Source organism: Artibeus jamaicensis, unplaced genomic scaffold, assembly GCF_021234435.1.
Source record: "Artibeus jamaicensis isolate MK-2021 breed Jamaican fruit bat unplaced genomic scaffold, CSHL_Jam_final scaffold_1019, whole genome shotgun sequence".
In the NCBI taxonomy this organism is placed as follows: domain Eukaryota; kingdom Metazoa; phylum Chordata; class Mammalia; order Chiroptera; family Phyllostomidae; genus Artibeus; species Artibeus jamaicensis.
The window spans coordinates 14,083,329-14,101,519 of NW_026522025.1; the positions used below are offsets into that span (position 1 = coordinate 14,083,329).

Consider the following 18,191-nt stretch of genomic DNA (forward strand, 5'->3'; position numbering starts at 1 on the left):
TTCTCTTCCCGCTGCTCCTGCTTTTAGACTGAGTCATTGTAGCAAGGAGTTGACTGCACTGCCTGGGAACAGATGAGCTCTCACAGTTGGAGTGGTTGGTGACACTGGGTAACAGTCTGTGGCAGTTGGCTGCTCCTCCAGCATTATCTGTTGAATGAGAAAGACTTGGGTTCTCATCTCCTGCTTGGTGGGCACAGAGTATTATACTCCACTGTCTCTTACTCCTCTCCCTACTTACCTCTTTCTCAGATTTCATGCTTCTCTAGAATTCTTCACTTCTGCTTTCTAGTCTTGTACAGGGCTGCCCTTTTCTTCCTTGTTTCATCCTATGTTGGACACTACCTTTGTTCCCCTCTCCTGAAGGATCCCTAATATGAGGCGATTGTATTGAGTGTTTGGTGGGTGATAAGGATTAGAGTCTGGCACAGGCAATATCTTGATATGGTATATGAGACACCTCTACCCTAAGACCTGTCAGTCACTCCCTAGGCGATGTTCTAGGCCTGCCTGCCCCTCCCCTAGCTTAGAATACAATTCGTTACCTTCTTGCTCTTTTCTCTTTGGAGAATGTGTTCTTTTTCTGTCTCCTGGATTTCAGCCCTCCAGTACCTGTTACTTTCTTATTCAGAACAGTTTATCTCTTCACAGTTAACTCCCAAAGTAAATCTTAGCCCTACCTTTGCCTGGCCCCAAACTGATTTGTTTTCCCTGAAGAAAGGACCTGGGACAAGCATAGACCGATGCTTTAGCACTTCGGGTATTGTTCAACCTAATCAGAATTTTAAAGTGTCGTATTTCCCCTCAAGTATCTAAGAAAGAGAGGCGTGTTTTTAAAACTTAGTTTCCTTTTGCCTAGGATGGAACCTCACAGGGTCAAGGTTTATTATTATTATTTGCTACATTTTATTTTGCTTTTCTTCCCTCCTTAAAAAAAAAAATCCCATCTTTATTTATTTACTTATTCAACCTGAAAACCATTGAAGGCAGCCTTAGCTCCCCGGGGCTTCGTTTAAGTCACTCGGGGAAAGAGACCTGCTCTTGAGGTGTGTGAAGGGGAGATCTGCCCTGTGAAGGCCAGATGGTAGATTGAACAAAGGATTCCAGTGTGGGAGGGACCGGGAGGAAGAGACTAACTGCTGGGGGAAGTGGGGGAATGCTCTGGAGGCGGGCCGGGAAGCCACCCCACACTGGAGGGTGTGCGTTAGTGCAGCCTCTGGGGTCACACTGTCTGGGAAGCTGGCCAGCGAGTCGCTAAAGCACTGTGTATCTGCACATTCTTCCACTACAAACCAGGATAATAGTGGTACTACCCTCTTAATGTAAGAATGAGATAACACGTATAAGGGATTAGAGTAATGCTCGGCCCAGTGTTGAGTTTTTTAAAATGTGACCCGTAATAGCGTTGAACTTAGTAGTTTAATAGTCAATTTCTCAGCCCAAGATGGAACTGTCCCTGCCCAGGGTGCACCATCACCACACTGGGACTTGGGTGACTTTCATGACCCCGTAAATGTTCTGCTTGACCAGAAACGCATTCTATCCAGTCAGCCAGTCCCTGCACCCAACCAGCTCTGGGTTTTTCTCACCCTAAACAAAGTTGATTGGTCTTAGCCAATCAGATATTTTCTTTCTCTTTTTAAGTTTTATAAAAAAATTTCTGCCTTCTACCCCATTTTTGTATTTCTCCCTAAGGAGACTGTCTACTTCCTGAAGTGTTAAACTTTGAATCACCAAAATTGTCCTTTTTGACCATTTTTTAACAGTTAATTCAACCTTGCAGTTAAGTATATACATACAAGTACATAAAATTGACACATATTTTTAAACTTTTTGCATTTTCCCTTTTTGCATACAAAAACACTTTTTAGTTTAAAAAACAACAATTCCTACTGACTTTGACACGAGACAACAACCACTGGTCCAGCATTTCGAGCACAATAATTACATACATTACTACATAATACTTACTAATGATAATAAATAGCTATTTTACTGGTTTATATATTTACTATCCTATACTTTTTAAACTTATTTTATTTTTAAAGATTTTATTTGTTTATTTTTAGAGAGAGGGGAAGAGAAAGGAGAGGGAGAGAAACATCAGTGTGTGGTTGCCTCTCGTCCGCCCCCTACTGGGGACCTGGCCTGCAACCCAGGCATGTGCCCTGACTGGGAATGGAACCGGCAACCCTTTGGATTGCATGCCAGCACTCAATCCACTGAGCCACACCAGCCAGGGCATAAATATTATTTTAGAATATACTCTTTTTACTTACTAAAAATACTTTTGCTGTAAAACCGTGTGCTGTGTTATGCCTGCTGCTGCCGTACACCCTGTGCTTACTACATCTCTTGATCGCACCATTTTTCTCTTGTGCTTGATTTAATTTTGTGCAGTGACATGCTTACAGGCTTGTAGCTTAGGAGCAATATCTATACCATATAGCCTGGGTGTGTGGTAGACTGTACCATCTTGGTTTGTGTAAGTGCACTCTGTGATGTTCAGACAATGGTGAAATGGCCACCTGACTCATTTCTCAGAATGGATTCCCTTTGTTAAGGGCACATGACTAATTGACACATAACATTATTTTCATTTCAGGTGTACAGTGTAATGATTTGATATTTGTGTACATTGCAAAATGATCACCACAGTAAGTCTTACATAGTTACAGAACTTTTTTTGTGCTGACAACTTTCTACTTTTTTAGCAGCTTTAAAATATGCAACACAGTGTTATTAACTATAGTAACTATGCTATATATTACATCCACATGACTTATTTATTTTATACTGGAATCTTGTGTCTTTTTATCACCTTTACCCAGTTTGCCCCCCTTTCGCCCCACACCCCTGGCACTTAGCAATCTTGTTTTTTTTTTAGATTTCACATAAAAGTGAGATCATATGACACTATTTGTCTTTCTCTGTCTGGCTTATTTCACTTAGCATCGTGCCCTCAAGATTCCTCATTGTCAAATGGCAAGATTGTATTTTTTATGGCCACGTAATATTCTATTGTATCAATTTATCATATTTTATCCACTCATCTATCAATGGACATTTATTTCCATATTTTAGCTATTATAAATAAGGTTGCAGTGCACAAAGGGTTGCCTGTATCTTTCTGAGTTAATGTTTTTTATTTTCTTTGGATGAATACCCAGAAGTAGGTCTATTTTTAATTTTGGGGGGGACCTCCGTGCTGTTTTTCATACTGGCTGCCCTTTGGTGTTATTATTGTTTTGGCTGGGTGTTAAAAGGGTGATTGCATGTCACCCAACTCAGTGGACCTCATGACCTCACTGGGAGCCCCGGTGGAAAAGGGTGTGGGCATCAGCTATCTGTCTCCTTCCCTTTCCCTTTGTTTGCAGGACTGTCTGCTGCCAGCTCTGGCAGGCTGGTGAGCATGGCACATCTTTGGTGGCGTTGTTGTAGTTCTCCACCAGAGCGCTGCCAGAGAGCTGTGACAGAGGGAGGGAGGAGGGACAGTCCCCCATGGGCAGCAGTAGCAGTCCATCCTGTTGGAGCAGATGGTGCTGGAGGAAACAGCAGCTTCCCTCGTGCTGATCCGCAGCCAAGATCCTGCACAGAGAGGCAGCCCAAAAGGTGCTTGGCACAGGCAGATCTACACCCTGGCCTTCTGCGAAGGAAAGAATTTCTTTTTATGTTGCTTTAAAAGTGAAATTCCTCCCAGTCCTCTGAATGGGACTAGCAATTGGGTTGGGATAAGGTTATAGGTCGGGTAGGCAGAGGAAATCTGGAGAGCTCGAGAGGTGGGAAGTCTGACACCACTCCTCGGGGCTGAAAGTGCCTGGTAGGGTGGATTCCGAGGCCAGCGTAAAGAACGTGGGCTTGAGGAGATGGTTGAACATTTGGGGTCTAAAACTCATGATTTTGGCAAGCCTTTCAGATGACTTGCCTTTTCCCATTTGTTCCCTTGCCCAGCTTCTGTCGCCTCCACCCCAATCTGCTTTTTCTCCTTTGCTGCTTATATGAGGCAGCACCTGGTCCTGTGCCAGATGTTCATGGTAAGTGCATGTGTTCCTATCCTCGGCCAAGAAAACACTCCTGACGTATAGGACATCCAGTATTTTTTGGCTTATGAAATTCCAGCGTCTTTCTCTTTCGTAAATTACTTAAAGTCTTCAAATGAGATTACTGCACTGTTTTGTTCTTCGAATCAGCATGGAGGGTCAAAATTGGTCTGCTGGTGGAATGAGAAAGCTATGGATAAAGAACCTGCTGGATGTCCTTTGTGCTTATGTATTGTATCACCTTCTTCCTCAGTTATGCTAGCCCCTCCCCTACCGAAAGTTGCTGTGGCTTTTGTCCATGCATATTTTTATCTTGGCTATAATAGAAATACACCCACTGCCGACACATTTCTGGACCCAGAGTTATAAAATTAGAGCAAGTGGATGTAAATACCCAGTCTGGCTAGAGAGAAAGGAGCAAAGAAGCCTAACAAAGCATTGGCCCTTATTCCCAGACAGTTTTCCAGGCAAGGCATGGCACACGGAACACTGACAGATGATTTGGGTCTGAGTTCTGGTCTGGACCCCACTCCTCACATCTAGAGTGGGTTTAATCACCCGCGCCTTGGCCGCCCGTGAAAGCAGGGAGATTTCTCCTTAATCTCTGAGGTTCCTAACTCACTGCAGAGGTGGAATGTTGGTGGTTAAACAGACACTAGTGTGGTCTGAGGCATACTGGGCAAGCCAGTCCTCTCACCTTCCCACGTGGCCATAAAGCCAGGCACAGGGAATTGGAATTCCACCTCTGAGATGACAGAGGTAGAAAGGACCAGCTGTGTCGGGCAGAGGAGGAGACCTGAAGCCTCCATAAGTGAAGTACACTGATGTGTTTAGTCCCAGGAGCAGTCACTTGGAAGCAGAACTGAGAGCTAAGACTCGATTCCCAACCTGAGGGCAATTCCTTGTATGATTGACTTCTTGCCTCATTGTGAAGCCATTCTAGTGTTTTTAAAAGGGTATTTTCCCATGATTAAAAGGCAGATATCAAGAATAATCAACCCCTGTGATGTCACTTATATGTGGAATCTAAAAAAAATAAAACAAATGAAAAACCAAGCTCATAGACACAGAGAACAGATTGGAGGTTCCCAGAGGTAGGGGGCAGGCAAATTAGATGAAGGTAGTTAAAAGGTACACATTTCCAGTTATAAAATAAATCATGGGAATATACTATACAGCATGGTGACAATTGTTAATAATATTGTGTTGCATATTTGAAAGTTGCTAAGAGTTTATCTTAAAAATTCTCATCACAAGACCTGGCTGGTATTGCTCAGTGCATTGAGTGCTGGCCTGGGAACCAAAGAGTCTCCTGTTCGATTCCCAGTCAGGGCACATGCCTGGGTTGCGGGCCAGGTCCCCAATAGGGGGCGTGTGAGAGGCAACCACACACTGATGTCTCTCTCCCTCTTTCTCCTTGCCTTTCTCTCTCTCTATAAATAAAAAAATAAAGTCTTAAAAATTATCATTACGAGAAAAAATGATTTGTAACTGTGTGTGGTGACAGATATTAACTATCTCTATTGTGATGATCATTCCACATTTGATATACAAATATTAAATCGTGTTGTACACCCAAAACTAATTTGATGTTATCTGTCAATTGTACCTTAATAAAAAGAGAAACCATATTATAGTTTTATTTTAATCTCACAATTAGTGGTAAAGAGATACACGTTTGTACTTGATATAAATTTGGATTCAAATCTAGGTTACAAGAAAAATTTTTTTCTATTACCCTTCTTTTGACTTTGGGAATGATTAATTATATAGGTCACAGATTCAAATAATTTTAGCTACAATTTCCTTTGTTTAATATGCCCATCTGATTGTCCTTGTGATGAGCTAAGTATTGTACCTTAAGAAAGATTTGAAGACAGGTGTACTCCGTGTGAAGTCAGTGTTCCTCAGGAGAGAGACATGTGATCAGTGACTTCATCCTGTGGGAATCTTAGTCTCGTGTCCAAAGAAACAAAGAATGAATTGGATTAAAGTTTTAGTGTATAGTTTCAAAGTATTGTATTCTTTTATATTAAATAAATTACAAAGCTATCTCTCTTAGCTTCTTTAGAAGTATTTTGCCATCTCCAATGTCTTGTGATTTATCAGAGAATCTTTAGGGCGAAGATCCCCTGTGTCACACGGAGGCCCAGAAGAGGTGGTGCCAAGACAGGCAGCAGATTTTTGGTGGTCTGGTCTAGAATAACCTCTCACTTGGGGTGACTTCCAAGTACCTACCTACATGTTAGTTTGAAAATAAGTTGTGTCCTTCATGCTAAACTTTCTGCTTCTTTTGTTAGAGTATTTTAGAGTCATAAGCTCAGAAATCTTTGAAAGTTGGCTCATAAGCATCTTTTTTCTCATCTGTACAGAGGCACTTAGGGACTAGTTTCAACCCAGGATCTGGTGGAGTATAGGAAGGGATTACTATTCTGGAGGAAGTGGAAAATTCATGGCTGTGACGTGGCCTGTGCATGTAGAACTGGAACGGTGGCTCTTCCAGCCAACTTTTGCCAGGCTGTCAAAGCCCAGCTTCAGGGCAGAAAGCATTCCTTAGGTCTGAGGTTGGACTGAAGTGTCCACCTCTCTGTCCCTGTTCCGGGCACATCTCCATCAGAACACTGCCTCTGTCCAGACCTGCCTTTCCTCCATGAGTCTACACCCTGCTTGAGGGGAGCACAGCCTTATTTAAATTGTGCCTGGCACAGAGCAGGGGTCTAGGGTCAGGCAGTAATGGAACTGTGGTGGGAGGTAAGGTTTGAGGAGCACTTCGGAGCCAGATCAGAGCGATTCTGAATGCTATGCTGAGGAGTTTCCATGCCATCCCATAGGCCAGGGAATGCATTGCTGGTATTGGAGGAGGAAGTGACTTGTGCCAACTTGTGTTCTGGGGAAGTTCTTCTGGAATTGAGTGGAAGATGGATTGGAGGAGGGAGAGGAGGAGGTTGACTAGCTACAAGGTACAGGATTGGAGGGTGCTTAGGGTTGGGTAGAAAGCAGCTGCTCAGAAACCCTTGCTGTGAAGTATATTATTTATTTTGTGGGAGATCAGTGTCTAGTGGAAGTGAAGTTGTTACACAGAACAGGATCAGGTATTTCCCCACAGGGCACACCATCACCAAGGAAGTAGGTTTTGCCAGAGGTACACAAAAAAACTTCAGTTCTCACTGTGCTCTTGTCCCTCTACACAGGGGCTTCACCCTTCCAGAAGAATGCCGAAAGGTTCTGCAGTCAGTTTCCAATGTTGGCAGGTGTGTGTGTTCGCAGAGCGGGGGAGTTCGCACATCACCAAGTAGTTCTCCCGCACCAGTAGAGTGTTCCACATTTCAGCACAGTTCTGACGTTGTCTGTCTGTAGACACCACAGGTCCTGCAGAATCACCTTCTAGTTCAGATGCCAGTTGTCAGCCCAGGCGGTCACCCGTGCTTCTAACCTACTGACGGTAAATCAGAGGTTCCCACAACTTCTTTGGGTTCTGTTTCTAGAGCAGCTGGCAGATTTCAGGAAACCCATTTACTTACTAGATTACTAATTTACTACAAGGGATAGTAAAGGGTACAAATCAATGGCAAGATGAAGAGATAGAGAGAGAGGTCTGAGGAAAAGGAGCTTCTGTCCTCCTGAAGTTTGGGGTCTGACACATTGAAGTACTATAGTTCCCAGCCTGGAAGCTCTCCTAACCCCCACTTTTTGGGTTTCTATGAAGGCCACAGTACATTGATAGGATTGATTCACTCATCGGCCATTGGCGATTGAGTCAACTTTCGGCCCTTCTCCCCTTCCAGGAAATCAGGAGGTGGGAGTGAAAATATATTCCTCTCGTCATGGTTTGTTCCTCTGGCAACCAGTGCCCACCCTAAGGTGTTTTCCAACAGTCACCTCGTTATGTAAACCAAGATGGGGAAAGGGGGTTATTATGAAAGAAAAATACCCGTTTCACTTTTAGGGCTCTGGAACATTTTCAGGATTTCAAATATTATAATGAAAGATGCTTCTATTGCTCTTACCCCTCAGGAGATTCCAAGGGTTTGGGGAGCTCTGAGCCCCACTTTTGGACCCTGTATATGTTTCTTATAAATCACAGAATTACACATGTACACTAACATTCAGAGTGCCTCTGTTCAAGGAAATGCTTACAAACACTGAGAGATGGTATAATGTGACGAGTGGTTAAGAAAATAAACTCTGAAGCCAGCATGCCTGAGTTTGAGTTCCAGCTGCAGCACTAACTTAGCTAAATTACTTTGGTCAAGTTACTTAACCTCTCTGTGCTTCAGTTGATTTATTTGTAAAATGGGGAAAATAATATCATTGACCTCATAGATATCTGTGAGGGTTAAATGGGTTCACGTGTTTAAACTACTTGGAACAACCTGGCATATAGGAGCAAATGCGTAATGTCTCCATGTCCTTGAATGAAATTTGCAAAGACACATTATTCCAAGTCCTTCACACACATTAACCACACACAACTTTCAAAACAACGCTAGGTGCTATTGTTCCCAATTTATAGATGAAGTAACTGAGGCAAAAACACACAATGTGGCCAAAGTCTTACAAGCCTCTAAGTGGCAGTGTCAGGATGTTAAGCCAGGACATGTGCCATAAAGCCTATGCTCTTGACCATCACACCAGATTCAGAATTTTCTTTCATACCTATCGATAGCAAGTGACACAGAGGGCTTTAAAACCATGTGTATTTGGTGTGAAGGAAAGAGAAAGCCTGGCTTTGAGCAAGGCCAGTTGGAGGGTGGATCCCGCACATCTGACATGAGTCACTGAGGAAATGCCCTAAATTTAGGAGCTTCTTCTGTAACTTTCACCTCTAAAGGTCCTTGGTAAATGTTTCTTAACCAAGATTTTTTAAAAAGTCTTATTTCTTTTGACTAGAAGAGATTTGTCAAAGTGATAGCATGGATAAACAGTTTATACATTGTTTTCCTTTGTTTTATTATATTTTTAAAAAGTAACTATTTCAGTGCCAAAATTTTCTCAGGAGTGGGGGATAAAGAAATTGTAGTTGGCAGAATCGCAAAGCTACACTTCATTTTGACCGTGCCTCGCATGGTACAAGTGAGTGTTTTGGCATCTTCAGTGACCTTTTGCAGAAGAGGTCATCCTGGGAGTGACCATGGCTCCTCCTAGTTCTAGGCAGCCTGGTGAGGCAATCAAGCTCTTTTATTGGGGTCTTTCATTCTCGGTGTTTCCCAGCATGAACAATGAAAAGAACATTGGGTTTGTTATCTGTTTCTGGTGATTTGGCTGGCATCTTGGGGAATTTGTTGCTTTGTGGACACTTCCAGCTCTGTCGTGTTGTATGCAGTTTGCCCTCAATTTATAGGGACTTTTATAGGCAATCAGAACTAAAAGACATGTTTGTCTGTAGCCGTTCTTTGCAATTCTACTTGAGAAATTGGAGCAGCTGTGTGTTTTATCCAAACATGTTAGCACTAGCACTTAATGATGCTGTTTTTCTTCCAAGCAGGCTAACATGGGTCGATGAAGGTCATGTTTTCCAGAATGGGCCTCTAACTTCTCATCCATGTTTTACTTTTGTTTGTTCTTGTAGTACCATTTTTATTCAGATTCATGTTGTTAAATCTACTTTGCTTTGGCTGTTGATCTTTCCAGATTCTCATGGTGGGGATTGAGAGATGTGGAAGTTTGATTTTGTATCAGAACGATGACATCTCTGTCCTCCAGAGAAGGGCCAAGGCTGCCAAAAATAGTTGGAAGAGTACGTTGCCCAATCCCGAGTCCAGTTGTCAGAATCCCTCTACAGAATTCCTTCCTAGACAGTCTCCGAGTCTCCAACCAAACATTTCTTTAGGCAGCTTTATCTGTCCACTTATGATTCCCACTACTGGCCATAATTTCAAATCCTGGGGACTGAGTAGATAATGCCTTCCCCATGTGTAAAGTATCAGGGCATGGGCGAGTTGTTATCATGTCCTTCTCTGGGTCTTCTCTTTTCCGGAGAAGGCATTCTCTACTCTTTTACCGATTCCTCATGGGATGTTTGCCATTTCACATCTCGGTCTCTCACCTTGGAAGATCTGTATGTGTTGATGTGTAAAGTGCGGTGGATAGGACTAGAACAGGGCACGGGGCTGGTTGGTCTGACCATCGCTGAGTAGGACAGCACCAAGCTTTTCAGTTACTCCAAGCACACTGTGTGACAGTGATCGTTCAGATGGAAAACATACATACATATTCTACGGGGCAATTCTATTGCCCGAGAGAGCTGGAAGCATATATAACCCAAAAGTGGAAACAGCCCCTGTGTCCATCAGATGACTAAACAAAATATGATATATCTGTACAATGGAATAATAATATTCAGCCATAAAAATGAATGACATACAGATATATCACACAACACAAATGAAGCTTGAAATCAGTCTGCCAAGTGAAAGACACCAGACATAAAAATACCGCATATTGTGTGATTCTGTTCAGACGAGGTGTGCAGGATAGGCCAATCTGTAAAGACAGAATGCAGGGTACTAGTTGCCACAGGCTGGAGGGAGGAGGAAACGGGAAGGGACTGCTAATTGGTGCTGGGTTTCTTTCTGGGGTGATAAAAATGTTCTGGAACTAGGTAGTGGCGATGATTGCACAACAGGGAGAATGTATTAAAAGCTACTGCGTTGTACATTTTAAAATGGTGATGGTGTGTGTTGTATCTCAATAAAGCTGTCATAAAAAATGGCTGTTACCTCCTGTGTGAAGGTGAGAATTTATGAGGATTAAATTCAATGACATACTCATTCAATGCCTAAAGCACAGTGCCTAGGGCATAAATACATGCTCAGTTAATGATTGTTTATAGTTGCTCTTAAGGAAAGTAACACTGCGTTCAAATATCAGTACGCAGCTTCTCTCCACTGCCACATCTGTAGAACATTGCCTGCCACACAGCATGCAGTCTGTTAGTGCTTGCTGAATGAATGTGTTTTGTTCACATTCCTGTTCAGCCACATCCAGTAACGTGGCTGTCTTTTGTGTTCTGCTCTTTCAACAAGTTACTGAATCCGCATCCTGGGGGCCCTAACATTGAGCTACTTTTGCCCAGCAGTAGTGATCCAGAGATCCAGTGATCCAGTGATCCAGAACTCTTCACGGGAGCTCACATTTCTGTTGAAGGTGAAATTAGCGTAGACTCAGCCTTGGGAAGGAAAGGCAGAACCCTAAATTCAAGGTCAAGGTGGGGGTAAAATGATTCTTGAGCTCTCCCCCAATAATATAATTCTGCTTTATATTTTTATAAGAATTTAATTGGCTTGTTGAAAATGCAGTTCTTCCTGGTTCACTTCAATTCCCTGGAGAGCAGAGGACTTCATCTTGGTTTAAAAAAAATCAATTTCTAGAAATTTAATCAATTTAAACTAATAATTTTTTCTGTTGAAACCAACTAAACAATTTCCATAAATAAGTAATTGTTATTTTAAGTTAAAATATAAGCATTTTTATCTCTGAAAATGATTAAAAAAAAATTCTTATCCCAGCCCTCACTGATGTGGCTCAGTAGATTGGGTGCTGGCCTGCCAACCAAAGGATCACAGGTTTGATTCCCAGTCAGGGCACATGTCTGGGTTTAGGGCCAGGTTCCCATTAAGGGGTGCTCAAGAGGCAACCACACACTGATTTTTCTCTCTTTCCCCTTCCCTTCCCCTCTCTTTAAAAATAAATAGATAAAATCTTTAACAAATTCTCCTTCCTTTGTGAACTTGGCAGTCTATTGGTAACCCTGAGTTTGCTTTACAATTATGTCAGCCAGATGCCGTTGGTTATACTGAGGCTCACGGAAGGAAATAAACCTGTTGTTTACATTACCCAGCATTCTTTCTAGCAGAACCGTGGAAATTTTTATTCCCTTGGTCTCTAAGGATGGTTGTGCTTCTCAGCCTCCTTTAATCTTCTTTATACCGTGAGCCACGTAGGTGACCACTTTTCCGTGTTACCATAAACTGCCGGAGGCTCAGGACCCACCTGTGGCTCACCTTTAGGAAGCCTCCAGGGCCCCCTTCCTGGCCTTTTATAGACCATCTTCCCTCTAGACTCTAAGTTCATTTCCTACTCTTATTTTCACTTTATGTCTAATTTATATTTTCTTTTATTTCTGCCTGTGCATATAATTCACAAGCTGCTTTTATAATTCTTTGGGAGATAATAGGGAGACAGTGCCATTATTGAATGCAATGTTTAAAACATTACTCAGAAAATACCTATTTATAACTTCCCCCCATAAACAACAGGGAAAAATTGGAGAGAAGGGAAAACTGTCAGAAAAAAGAGTTTATAAGCTTTATTTTTTGAGTGTCTCTTTTTTTTTGAGCTTTTTGAAGCTTTTTTTGAGTGTCTCTTTTTTCCTGTCTTTTTAATAGAAGTTGGTGGGATGGCAAAGCAGTACATAGAGAAAGGACTTTTGGTTCCAGATCACGTGATCACACGCCTGATGATGTCAGAGCTGGAGAACAGGCGCAATCAGCACTGGCTACTAGATGGTGAGTTCGACCTGTGGGTCAGCTGGGTTTCTGCTGTTTCAAAGGTCATTGCTCAGTCCACTGAATGATGGATTTCTCAGTGGGCTAAGCTGAGAAATCCAGCCAGGGCAAAGCTGGATTTCTGCAAAGAGTTTGTCCTTTATTGAATTCTGTTATTGCTCCAGTTTTGATGATGCCTTTTGTTTCCATGACTAAGTTGTTGTTAAGTGTAACATCTGAAATCAGAGGTTCTTTCGTGCAATAGGCCACACAAATTAAAACCATTAGTTATCATTTTCACCTGTCAGATTAACAAAGACAAAGTCTTTTGTGGAGTATGCAGGAAATAAGTACTTTGGAGAGTATAAAATGGGCAACCCTTGGAGGGCAGCTTAGAAGGCTTCATACTTTTCAGCAATTCTGTGCTGGATTTCTTGCCTAAAGATATAGCTTCAAGAATGTTAATTTTCAGTATTATTTATAAATAGCAAGACATTGGTAACAACCTAAGTGTCTATCATAGGCATGCTTTAAATTTTTATATGTTCATTAACCAAATAATCTGTACCTGTGTGTTAATAGGGCTAGATCTCAAGATAAATCGCCAATTAAACAAACCTGGTGGCAGTTTAGTGTGTATCATGCATTATTATGTATGTGAAAAATGGAGGACTGGAATAATACAGGGTATCAAACTCATTTTCACGGGGGGCCACATCAGCCTTGCAGTTGCCTTCCAAGGGCCGAAAGGGCCGAATGTAATTTCAGGACTTTATAAATGTAACAACTCCATAACAGTTAAGGGAGAGCACAGCACTACCGCTGGATAGAAACAAGGTTCTGAGCTGGATAAAACAAGACAGAGGGCCGGATTTGGCGCGTGGGCCTTATGTTTGCCACTTGTGATCTAACATTACCATATATACTTATAAATACCTGCGTAACTTATCTTTGGAAGGATATAAAAAACTGATAACAGTGTTCGACTCTGGGTAAAGATTAGGGTTGGGAGAGAGACCTACCTTTGACCATACATGCCCTTTGATGCCGTTTGAGTTTTAATATGTATTTAAACAGTACCTGATACGTACCTGATTTAAAAGCCCAGTGGTTCCTATCCTTTTTAGGCATTATGGATCCCTTGATGACAACTATGATATTTCACCCAAGAAAATGCATACAGAGGCTCACACACAAAATATTGCACAATTTTGTAGCTCAGCAAGCTAAAATTCAGAATCTTCTACTTTCGGTTTACCTGGTATAAATCTTTTTTTTTGTTTTTTAAAGATTTTATTTATTTATTTTTACAGAGAGGGAAAGGGAGGGAGGAAAGAGAGAAACATCAATGTGTGGTTGCCTCTCACATGCCCCCACTGGGGACCTGGCCTGCAACCCAGGCCTGTGCCCTGACTGGGAGTTGAACTGGTCTCTTTGGTTTGCAGCATGCGCTCAATTCACTGAGCTACACCAGCCAGGGCTATAAATCTTTTGATTGACCAAAGGAAAAAGATAGACTGGGTGGATTCTTTGTCTTACTAAGCAACAAGATTCTTTAGTGCAAAGAAAATAGAAACTTGATGAACATACTGCTTTTTATGAACAAAAAATGTGACAGACTTAGCTGTAATAGACTTTTTCCCAGTGCTGAGCAGTTTTTCTTTAGTTCACACAGTGCACTCATTTCTGTCTTAATTTGGTGAAACTAAAGTCTCAGGAAGCTGTGACAGTTGAAACCTTGATGTTTGCCAGCCACAGAGAAACCGGAGGAATTGTCCTACATTTAAACTATCAGATTGCCTATATTTGTGCTAAAATCTGGAGTCATGAATTGCCAGAAGGACTAATAGGGTGGAGTATTTATTCTATATCAGTGTTTCTCAAAGTGTATAGTATGCAATGTTTATAATTGCTAGATCACAAAACAGACTTTGTGTTCAAATATGTTTAGAAAAATGTCAATTTAAACATTAAAAATTACAAAAACATACTGTGTGTCAAGAATCATTCTGAACACTTGATATTATCTCATCCAACCTCTATATAACTGTATGAAGTGGGTACTGTTATCCACAGTTAATAGATGAGAAAACTGAGACAAAGTGGGGTTCAGTTACCTGCCCAAAGTTAATAAGTGCCGAAGTTAATCAGTTTTCTTTACATTAGGATTTTTGTCAAACATTTAATACAATAATGTGATTTAATACTTCACTGAAGGAGATATCATGAAGTATTTTCTGAACCGCCAGGATTTGTTCTGTGGAGCATTCTTTGTGAACTATTATTCAACGTGTTACTCAGTTTGTAGGTGTTCTCAAAAGTCGACTATAAAGTAGACCATATCTTATTAGAGTAACTCCCATTTAAAAAATTTGGAACTGTCTTCTCATAGGGCTAGAGGGAACCAATGGACTGAATTGAAAACTTGTTAAAAGAAAGGCTGCGATGGCTTGTGGAAGACATGTGTTTATTCATTGGCAATAATGAATAAAGCGTCTTCTGTGTGTCAGAACCTATTAAGTGCTGTTGATAAAATGGTAAGACATTGCCACACTCGGAAGGTGGCTCAGTTGGTTGGAGCGTAATCCTATGCACCAAAATGTTGTGGGTTTGATCCCTGGTCAAGGCATGTATAGGAGGCAATAAATTGAAGTTTCTCACATCAATATTTCTCTCTGTGTCTCTCAAATAAAAAAGACATCCTTGGGTGAGGAGGTTTAAAAAAGTAAGACATTGTCGCTATTCTTTAAGGACTTATTAGTAGGGGAGTCAGGTATGTAAAAAATCAATCACTGAAGTATAATAGAAGTATGTGTATGTGGTGCCCTGAGGACCTCCAGGAGAAAATCATGGTGTGTTGGAGGCAGGAAGGACTGGACAACTTTTGGAAAAGAGGTAAAGAAGAGATGTTTTGTAGGGTGATAAATAACTTGGGAAGGAAGATTTTTTCTCAGCAGAGGAGCAGTGTGAACAGGGTAAGAGAGGAATGATAGCCTCGTATTTGCAGGGCTCACAGGCAGGAGGTGGCAAGAGAAATCCTGGAGGGGTTGGTATTTGATACACACAGAGATGGTGGAACTGGAAATGGTTGGCTGTCGGGACCACTGAAGACGTGTTAAGTAGGGGCATGACATGCTCAGATTTGTGTCTCAGAAAGACTCTCTGCTTCACAGCAGAGGGGAGATTAGGTGCTGGGGGCAGGGAGGCGGTGGTGACAAGAAGCCAGGTAAGAGATTGGTGGAACAGTTGAAAGTCTGAATGTAAACAATAGCAGTTTGATGGAAGATGGAGAGGATCTGGGAGGGAACAGTTGAGCAGGAAGAATGGACAGGACCATGACTGACATTAGGTACCACAGTCCTGGGTTTTCTTTTACTGTCTTCCAAGCCTGTTGTGTTTTTTGGCTATTACCACCTTCCCTACACTTGTTCAGCCAGGTTGATTTCTCCAGATTTTACACATTTCATTTTCAAACGTGAGCCCTTCGATAGTTCCTGGGTAGCTGTTGGCCATGGCTGAACAACTTCGGCTTTGCCACCACCTAACAAATTTTCCGAGTTTAAATTCTTTCATTGTAAGGCTTCTCAACTTACGAAGTGAGGTTTTTAAAGTAAATTTAAAAATCTGTTTTAAAAAGTGATCATCTATGTTCCACATTCTGGGGAAGGTGGTTAGTCTAATAGTAACTAATCCCAGGTAGTGCCAGACTGCCCACTTTGAATCTCGGTGCTGCCACTTACAGGCAGTGTGTGTGACCTTGGGCCAGACACCTTACCTCTGTGCATCCTGTTCCTGATGGGAAACAGGGGTCAGAAAAGGGCTCGTAAGGATCCAGTGAGTGACTGTATGCAAAGTGCTTAAGAGAATGCTTGCATATTGTAAGTGCTATGAAGTATGAGGTTCTGTCATTTGTTTTACATGATGTGCAGATCTTTATTTTTTTTCTTGGTGACTGCGTAAAAGAATTAAGTTCAAAAGTTGTTTTGAAAACATTTAACTATGCAACGTTGAAAAGTCAGTTTCAGTTATGGATTGTTTTATGTATCTTTTCAGTGCTTTGCTTTTGCCACAACTTTTCTTCTTGGGGTAAATAACCGAAGTTCTTTTACATCGTGGGCCTGTTTTTAATGAAGTACGTCAGTCTCCTAACTGAGTTTGTATGTGTTTCTCCTTGAACGCCCATCTGGTCACTTTTTGAGTTTTGATTTTTCTTTAAAGCTCTGGAATACACCCATCTGGCAAAGTGAGGAGTGTCAGGAACGCTGAGTTCCATGTTCAGCCTTAAACTCCCTAGGTGCAGGGCACATGCTCCGCAGACGATGTGCCTGTTGAGTGTGTGAAAGGTGATTGAGTGTGGAAAGGTCAAGAGAAAAATTCTGGATGACAGATGACTCATCCTCTTGGTCCATATGGCTGTAGAGAGGCATCCTGCAAATGACGGGTGGAAATGAGTCCAGTGGCTGGAAGCCAAGGGAACACCAAGGGGGCTGGAGGCTGGGGCTGCTGAGTGCTGTGTGGTTTGATCAGCTGTGCCCTTGCTAAAAAGAAGTTAAGCACCACCTGGCCTTCACAGTGTACTTTTCAGCTAGGTGAGAAACACTCTGTTATGTGTTAATATGTATATATATATATACATATTAACTATATATATATATATAGTTCCCCCCTTTTTTCTTTCTTTAATTTCCTTGGAAGTTTAATATGTGAGAGCAGTGTTTTAAAAAGTTTTTTTTTTTAATTTTAGGAAAATTATTCTACCAGAGAAAGCAATGCACAAGGTTTCCAAATCTGTTAGGAACTATTTTTGTTTGTTTGTTTCATAGAGAAGGTATTTACTGCTTACTAGGTGATCTTAAGGTGAAGTAGTAACTAGGGCATAATAACCAGCTCTTCAACACAAAGCAAACTCAAAATTATTAGCAACCACACCTAAAACAAAAACAAAAACAAACTAAGCAAACAACTAGAACAGGAATAGAACCACAGAAATGGAGATCCACATGGAGGGTTGTTAGCAACAGGGGAGTGGGAAGAGGAGAGAGGGGGAAGGTACAGAGAATAAGTAGCATAGATGGTGGGAAGAAAATAGACAGGGGGAGGTTAAGAATAGTGTAGAAAATGTAGAAGCCAAAGAACTTATATGTATAATCCATGGACATGAACTAAAGGGGGGGGTGTGGGTGGGAGGGGGATGCAGGGTGGAGGAGAGTGAAGGGGGGAATGGAACAACTATAATAACATAATAAAATATATTTTAAAAAATAAAAGAAGGCTGGAAGTAAAGTGGGGCCAGTAGGAAGGTTTGTTAGTTTAGAAATTTTTCATGTCTAAACTTGAATGCCAACCTGTGCACTTAAACAGTAACCTGTACATTCTTAAACTTGGTCCTAATTTATCTCCAGATAGCAAGATGTAACAGATTTGTTTGCCAGAGGATTTTAGGTGTAGGTATCAAAATATGTTGAATTTGGTATCAAAGTTTGGTTTCACAGAAAGCCACCTTAAAATTGGGAATTATAAGTGGAATGTGATTTAAGCCTTTTCATTGGCGGTAAAGCTACATTTAGAATGAGAGCCATCATTCGGCCCATGGTTGCGTGTTCCATTTGTTGCATTGTGAGCAGTGTTGAATGCTAACAGGCACTTTCTGTAGGTAATTCTGGGATTA

General features: G+C 41.6%; 1 protein-coding gene across 5 annotated transcripts in view; it reads left to right on the forward strand.

Moving 5' to 3' along the window:
- AK4 (adenylate kinase 4) overlaps positions 1–18,191 on the forward strand; it is a 63,247-nt gene that overhangs the window by 23,737 nt on the left and 21,319 nt on the right. For 3 of the 5 annotated variants that reach the window (XM_037143755.2, XM_053655454.1, XM_053655455.1), the window contains exon 2: positions 12,425–12,544. The exons of 1 other annotated variant lie outside the window; for it this stretch is intronic. In XM_037143755.2, the coding sequence (XP_036999650.2) occupies positions 12,425–12,544 (120 nt within the window). Of the gene's footprint in view, positions 1–11,158; positions 11,184–12,424; positions 12,545–18,191 lie in introns of those variants that run through there. One more of the 5 variants, XM_053655456.1, reaches the window with a different exon arrangement.